The sequence below is a fragment of the Pituophis catenifer genome, unplaced genomic scaffold (assembly GCF_029215685.1).
Source record: "Pituophis catenifer annectens isolate HBS135680 unplaced genomic scaffold, rPitCat1.0.hap2 SCAF_15, whole genome shotgun sequence".
NCBI classification, from domain to species: domain Eukaryota; kingdom Metazoa; phylum Chordata; class Lepidosauria; order Squamata; family Colubridae; genus Pituophis; species Pituophis catenifer.
In genome coordinates this window covers 16,974,925-16,982,993 of record NW_027256895.1, presented here as the reverse complement: position 1 = coordinate 16,982,993, position 8,069 = coordinate 16,974,925, and the positions used below count along the sequence as shown (strand labels likewise).

The window sequence follows — 8,069 nt, the reverse complement described above, 5'->3', positions numbered from 1 at the left end:
CTGTTCAATGCTCACTATTTTTGATTGTATGTCTTGTATTCCTTGCAAAATCATTTGCATTGATGCATCCTTCTCCTTCTCACGTTCCCTCTCCTTTTCCTGTTGTAACATCGTCTGTATCAATCTTTGTCCTCCCAATGGTGAAGAAGAGGGAGTCGATGCAGAAGAACTAATAGCTGCTGCCTTTTTACTGATGACTATGAAATGCTTGCAAATTATTCAAACAGGAAAATATCTTCAGGTTCTTCTATATCGTAATCCATTTTTATAGAGGACAGATATTATCCCAAATAACCATAAGCAAAAGGAAGATCCAAATAAAACAAAATCTTCAGGCTCTTGTGTGCCCTAATCCAATTGAGTAGAAAAACAAGAACCAAATTAGCAATCTCCAATCAAAAAGTAAAAAATAAAACAAAAAGTAATTTCTTCAGGCTCTTGTATGCCTTAATCCAATTAAATGAAGGAGTATTGAACACATTAAATAATCTCCCATCAAAAGGGGGAGAGAGAGAAAAAGAAGAGAAAACATGAGAAGAAAAAGAAGAAAGAAGAAGAAAAATATACAGTATATAAAAAATTTAAAAATATTAAAAGTCTTCTAAAAGCAAACACAATCCAATTGGAAATAATTAAAAGAGGGAGAAGTGGAATAATAGAAAAATAATACCCAAAAAAAGAAAGTTAAAAAAAATCTTTCTATCTAAAAGAAAGGTCCACAACTGTATAGTATCCAAAAGTTCTTTTATAAGTCTCACCGAGTTTTACAGCTCTCTTTCCAGAGTCACTGCACTCTTCTTCTTTTAAGTCTCAGCTGCCTGTCAATAATAGTTTCCCAGAAGAGCACCTGAATAAACAATCCTGTAAACAGCCTTTGATGCTCTTCTGACTATCTTATCTATAAGTTGACTCAGAGTCCTTGAAATGTAACACAGTTGCTACTTTCTTTTACCAATTAAAAAAAAGATAGTTTTTCAGTCCACTAGATGGCAGTGTTTCTTGTTCCTTCCACTCTCCCTCTATGTCCAATAGACAGTAAAAGAAAATAAAAAAATAAAATGTACAGAAAAAGAAAAATAACAAGACTAATCCCCAATAATATAAAACTAAAAAGGCACTAAAAATTTGATAATTAAGCAGATAAAAAGGAAATATCCAATCCAATCCAGTCCAGTCAAATTTAAAGAATAAAACTCCATAATCATCCACAGATAAAAATAAAATGCAATGTAGGAAAAACTAACTTAGATTCAGGCTCAATTTCTCCGCTTAACTTCTTCTATCTTCAATTTTGATTATCTTTTCATCCCAGGATGTTCTTAAAATCTATTTCAAAAGTCTCTAACCAAGCCAACACACCTTTACTCATTCTCTTCTGTTCTGGAGCTGTCCCAACTTCAGCAGCTTAATGGCTGCCTCTTCACCGCCAGAAAAGAGGGCTTCTCCTGGATCTACCAAGGACTTTAGTGTCCCTGGGATCAACAGGATGTGCACTCCTCTATCAGTGTCTCTATGGGACAGTGAGGTCCAAACTGGATCGTCCAGCAGTGAAGATATCAATGGCGATGTCGGAGCACTGAAATCTTCTGTCGTATCATCACGACATCAACTCAGCCCCCCCCCTTTAGTTCATTGTTGAGTGCAATTATAGCTCTGAGATAAAAACTATTCAGAAAACGTGTGTTCCGAGTTTTAATTTTTCTGTATCTTCTGCCAGAAGGCAACAGTCCAGAAAGATTGTAAGCATGATGGGATGAGCCTCTGAGAATGTTATGCAACTTTTTCAAACAGCGAGATTCGAAGTAGTCGTCCAGGGCTGGTAGCTGGAGTCCGATGATATTCTGGGCAGTTTCAGCCTACCTGATAGACTTAGAAAGTCATTCACTGGTGTTCCCTAGGATACCTTCTAGGGTAGAAGGTGGGTAAATGGAGAGAAATGGAGTAGGTCACAAAGAAAGTTCACACCTTGCATGTAAATTCTATGTGAAAACTTTGCCTTACAGATGTTCAAAAGCAAAGAAAGGCAAGCAAAATTTGTAAATCAATGCCTCTGTAAAATGGTCTTTTTATTAGCAACAAATTAAGTATTGTGCTCTATGAGCTCGCACTGAGGCAAAAAGCTGTTCAAATCTTTTCCACCCAAAATCAGACTTTGCTGTCACATTATTACATTATTATATCAAAAGAAAAATATGATGGAAAGACATTTCTGAAAATACTGAAAGAAACTGAGATGCCACATTTCCAAAGATAAACTTTTTTTTAATTATTTATTTATGGACAGACCCGGCCACTTTCTCTATGTAATGGGAAGTGTGATTCAGGCTACAGTAAGATTAAGATAGAAGGAAAACTATTTTGCTGCTATGACTGTCTTCAATGTCCAGAAGGGAAGCTTTCTAACAGGGAGGGTAAGAGATATTTTATATATCTACCTCACCAAATGAATCTGGTTGTCAAATATACCATGGGGAATTTTCTGTTTTCTGCCAACTCTTTCACTTGGCAGATTAGACTAGAAAATGGGGATAAGTAATTGAATTGCAAGAATGTTCATTATTGGTAGCAAGAAGTGAATTTATGCAAATACTAGCTGAATATCTGTGCTTTGCTACAAAACTATGTGATCGGGCTTGATAATTACACAGCTTGAAAATTAATGAGTAGTTACGATCAGCCTCTCCTCTCCCTTTCTTTCCCTCAGCCTTGCCCTACAGAAGTCTTCCCTATTCTATCCCTTTCTCTCCTTCATGATTGTTAGACAGAGGCCTCTCCTCTCCTCTCCCCTTGTCTCCCTCAGCCTTGCCCCACAAAAGTCTCCCCTATCCTATCTGCTGGTTGCTGCTGTGAAAGTAAATTGAAACTCCTCTCCTCTGCTTGTGTTTGGCATTTGGAACAGTTTTCTTTTCAGGTGGGGAGGGGGAGTAGGACTTCTTAGCATCAGAGTGTGTTGATCCTAATATAGGAAATACTAATGCTCTGATGGTGATTTCAAAAAATCCTTTCTTAGTGAGCACCTAGAAGCCAAGGGAAACATACGTGGCAAATTTCAAGTTTGTAGGCTTTACAGTTCTGGAGATTTCGTGATTGCGATATGAGTGGTTTTCGCTTTTATATATATATAGATAAGTTGATGGCAACTAACTTCATGTACTACATATATTTTTCCAGAACTTAATTGGCAGTCCTCACTTTGAACAATTGTACAGTCAGTTTTTATTCTTTCAATGCAACTTCAACATCGATATTTTCTTTCATAGACATGGATGAATGTTTTCAATGTCCAGAAGATCAGCATCCCAATGAGGAGCAGGTTTTGTGTCTCCCCAAAGTTACAACATTCTTGAACTACAAAGAAACCTTGGGAACAGTTATGGCTACTTCTTCTCTTTTCTTCTCTTTAATCACAGTTGGAGTCCTTTGGATTTTTATTAAGCATCAGGACACTCCCATTGTCAGAGCTAACAACCGAAACCTCACATATGTACTCCTTGTTGCTCTCCTGTTATCATTTCTTTGTACTTTGCTATTCATTGGGAAACCTCACAAAGTGACATGCCTCCTTCGTCAAACTGCTTTTGGTATCATCTTCTCAGTGGCCATTTCTTGTGTTTTGGCCAAAACCATCATTGTAGTTCTAGCTTTCATGGCTACCAAGCCAGGGTCCAAGATGATCAAATGGTTGGGGAAAAGACTTGGCACATTTCTAGTATCCTGCTGCTCCTTTATTCAAATTAAAATTTGTATTATATGGCTGATCATCTCTCCCCCATTCCCAGATGCTGACATGAAGTCAATAGCGGAAGAAATCATTCTGGAGTGTAACGAAGGATCTGCCTTCATGTTCTACTGTGTCTTGGGTTATATGGGCTTCCTTGCCATTGTCAGCTTCACACTGGCCTTCCTAGCAAGGAAATTGCCTGATGCTTTCAATGAAGCCAAGTTTATCACCTTCAGCATGTTGGTCTTCTGCTGTGTTTGGGTGTCCTTTGTTCCAGCATACCTGAGTTCAAAGGGAAAATATATGGTTGCTGTGGAAATCTTCTCCATTATAGCTTCCAGTGCTGGATTACTGCTTTGCATCTTTTCTCCCAAATTGTACATCATTATGCTGAGGCCCGATTTGAACAAAAAAGATCAGCTCAAAAGAGAAAAGAACAGAGTACCATAAATTTAATTGCTGTTTCCTATTTTGCATCAGGTATCAGGAAGTTAAAACCTGTTGTGTCTAGGACCAGGGTAGAAACTAGGAGATTGTGAATTCTATTCCTTCCTCATACATTTTGTGTGGAGAAAAATAGAAGGAGGGAGAAGTATTAGATATTTTTGCTGCCTTGAATTAGTTATAAAAATGAATAATGGCAGGAGAAAGAAAAATCTTTTTTTAAAAAAAAAAAATCCCTCTACAGAACCCTTTAAATGATATATGGATCGTAAGTCCAGAACAACTAAATTTATAAGATACTAGACTAGAAACCAGTAGACTGAGGCCTTAGGCATGTATATATATAGAGATATTTATGGATAGATGAGAGAGGGACAGAGAGAGAAATGAACATGGAGATAGACAGAGAAATATATGGATTTATATGGATATATATAATACATAGATATAGATATTTACAGTAACATTAACCATCAGGGTAAATCTTTAAAAAAAAACACCATAAAATTCTAATAATAAAATGCTCTGTTCTAAACTCCAGTTTTCACCCAGAGGGTAAATGGTGTTCATACTTGGGGGAGAAGATGTTCCACAGGAGTGCATCATGATAGAGAAGGCTGTCCTCCAAAGCCCCAATAGATGGAACTCCTTTGGAAATGGGAACTTCAAAAGAACTTCTCCCTCAAACCCTACACGATGAGGAAATGCAGGCTTGGAAATAACCAGGCCTTCAGTCATGGGTGGTTTAATTTTAGTTTTAGCTGTGGTTACTCTGAAACAATTTTACAAAGCACTCTGTTCTTGGTTGCAATCCCATGATTTTTGTTGTTCTGTTTAATGCACAAGCCCAGAAGCCATGCATATTCATACAACCTCAAGTTGTTCACACCTGTGACAGACTGGTATTGATTGCCTAGAAGAATGCCATTTTTAAAAAAATTGATTTATATCCTTCTCCGGAGACTCAGGGCGGCTTACAATGCGTTAAGTAATAGCCTCCATACTTTTGTATATTTATACAAAGTCAGCTTATTGCCCCCACAAACTGGGTCCTCAATTTACCTACCTTAGAAAGGATGGAAGGCTGAGTCAACCTTGAGCCTGGTGAGATTCGAACTTACAGTAATTACAGACAGCTGGTGTTAATCACAATGCTTTTAGTCTGCTGAGCCACCAAGCTTGGTGGCTCAGCAGAATTTCTCAGAATTCTATGTAAAGCACTAAGAGCAAGATATTTTATTTATTTATTTTCATCAAGCATGTATTAGATAATAGATACAAGTATAAACATGATTATGACTAATCATTGAGATTTGGAGTTGCCAATTGTTCAACCATTCAGTCACATAATCAGAGTCGCTTTGTAGGGCAGCAGTATTGTCAGTGGTGTTGAATAGTTTTACATCATCAATGAAGAGTATGCAGCTGCTTATAATATGATTGCAAAGGTCATTTATGTAAAGCAGAAAGAGTGTGAGTGCTAAAATGCTGCTTGGGGGCCACTGCTTTTAACTGGTGCAGGGTTTGATAGGGCGCTCCCTATTTTGACTACTTGTTGCCTGTTTGACAGGAACGCGTCTATCCACTTGTACAAGAGTCTAAAATGTGGTAAGAGCTTAGTTTGTGGTGTACCACTGAATCGAAGGCATTGCAGAAATCTATGTAAATTGCATCTATTGCTTTACCCTGCTCAAGTTGTGTGGTCCAACTGTTTCTGCAGTGTAGGAGTTGCAGATTACAGGACAAATTTTTCCTGAAAGCAAGCTTGTTAGAAAGTAGGTTCATTGCCTCTAAGAGGAGGGTAATGGATTGGTTTACAATTGATTCCATGACTTTATTTTATTTTATTTTTAATGCAAAAGTTAAGATAATTAAAAGAATTAAATCATTGGCTACCCAAATTTAAAACCCCAAATCCATAAAATTTAAAATCCCAATTAAAAACCATTTAGGCTAGGCCGGCTTGATGGAATAAAAACGTCTTCAGGGCTTTACGGAAGGTCCGGAGGTCCGGGATCAATCGTATTCCAGGAGGCAGCTCATTCCACAGGGCGGGTGCCCCCACAGAGAAGGCTCGCCCCCTGGGGGCTGCCAGCCGACATTCCCTGACCGACGGCAGCCCAAGGAGGCCCTGTCTGTGAGAGCGTATTGGCCGGTGGGAGGTTATCGGTAGCAGCAGGCGGTCTCGCAAATACCCTGGCCCTAAGCCATGGAGCGCTTTAAAGATGAGAACCAACACCTTAAAGCGCACCCAGAAGACCACCGGGAGCCAATGCAGCTCACGCAGGAGAGGTGTTACGTGGGAGCGCCATGTCGCTCCCATAATCACCCGCGCGGCCGTATTCTGCACCAGCTGGAGCCTCCGGGTGCTCCTCAGGGGGAGCCCCATGTAGAGAGCGTTACAGTAGTCCAGGCGTGACATAACCAAGGCATGAGTGACTGTGCACAAGGAGTCCCGATCCAGAAAGGGGCGCAACTGGCATATCAGGCGAACCTGATAAAAAGCCCCCCTGGCCACGGCCGTCATATGCTCTTCTAAAGACAGCCGTGTGTCCAGGAGGATGCCCAAGTTGTGAGCCCCCTCTGTGGGGGTCAAAGACTCGCCCCCAATAGCCAGCGATGGCACCAGCTGGCTATACCGGGACGCCGGCATCCACAGCCACTCGGTCTTGGAAGGGTTGAGCCGAAGCCTGTTCCTCCCCATCCAGACCCGCACGGCCTCCAGACACTGGGACATCACTTCGAGGGCATCATTGGGGTGGTCTGGGGTGGAAATGTACAGCTGAGTGTCATCAGCGTACAGATGGCATCGCACCCCAAAACCACGGATGATCTCACCCAGCGGCTTCACATAAATGTTGAACAGGAGCGGCGAGAGGACCAACCCTTGCGGCACCCCGCAAGCAAGGCGCCTCGAGGTCGACCTCTGCCCCCCTGCCAACACAGACTGCGACCGGTCAGAGAGATAGGAGGAGAACCACTGCAACACGGTGCCTCCCACCCCCAGTCCCTCCAGCCGGCGCAGCATGATACCATGGTCGATGGTATCAAAAGCCGCTGAGAGGTCTAACAGGACCAGAACAGAGGAACAACCCCTGTCCCGAGCCCTCCAGAGATCATCCACCAATGCGACCAATGCCGTCTCCATGCTGTACCCAGGCCTGAAGCCGGACTGGCACGGATCTAGATAGACGGTTTCATCCAGGAACTGTGGGAGCTGTCGCGCAACCACACTCTCCACAACCTTCGCAACAAAGCGAAGGTTGGAGACCGGACGATATTTTGCCAAAACGGCCGGGTCCAGAGAAGGCTTCTTGAGGAGGGGCCTCACCACCGCCTCTTTCAAGGCGGGAGGCAAGAAACCCTCTCTCAGAGAAGCATTTATGATCCTCTGGAGCCAGCCTCGTGTTACCTCCCGGGTGGCCAGTACCAGCCAGGAGGGGCACGGGTCCAATAAACATGTGGTTGCGTTTAACCTCCCCAGGATCCTGTCCACGTCCTCAGGAGTCACAGGGTCAAACTCATCCCAGGTAAACTTTGCAGGTGACGCAACACATTGAGATTGGTCTGTAATTTTCAACTTGGCTGGGGTCTCCCTGTTTGAAGATAGGAATGATCGTGGCCAATGACCATAGGTCTTGGCAAGGAAAATGGTTCTGAAAGATACCTGATAGGTTGTGCTTAGAGGTTCGGCTATGGAAGTGGAAAGCTTTTTCAAGAAGTAGGGACATAATCCATCATAATTTCATGATCCTTTGTTTATTGTTTGTTTGACCATTGATTTACAATCCTATAACCATTAATTTCTCGACATGGGGCTGGAATATTTGAATCATTGCCTCTTCAGGTTTAACATCTGCCCATCCTACAGTATCAAATCTTGTAGAAGAGATATGTGGGTCTG

General features: G+C 41.7%; 1 protein-coding gene across 1 annotated transcript; it reads left to right on the top strand.

Annotated features, from left to right (window-relative positions):
- The first annotated feature begins 1,408 nt into the window (after positions 1-1,408).
- On the top strand, positions 1,409-4,171 carry LOC139324477 (vomeronasal type-2 receptor 26-like). The gene is made up of 3 exons (XM_070954188.1): positions 1,409-1,591; positions 2,285-2,411; positions 3,261-4,171. The coding sequence occupies exons 1-3, from the start codon at positions 1,409-1,411 to the stop codon at positions 4,169-4,171; spliced, it is 1,221 nt and encodes a 406-aa protein (XP_070810289.1).
- The last annotated feature ends 3,898 nt before the right edge of the window (positions 4,172-8,069 follow it).

Coding starts and splice junctions, on each gene's coding strand:
- LOC139324477 (XM_070954188.1), top strand. CDS start 1,409: ATGGCTGCCTCTTCACCGCCAGAAAAGAGGGCTTCTCCTGGATCTACC. Junction 1,592..2,284: donor GAGCACTGAAATCTTCTGTC/GTATCATCACGA, acceptor ATTTATGGACAG/ACCCGGCCACTTTCTCTATG. Junction 2,412..3,260: donor GAAGCTTTCTAACAGGGAGG/GTAAGAGATATT, acceptor TTTCTTTCATAG/ACATGGATGAATGTTTTCAA.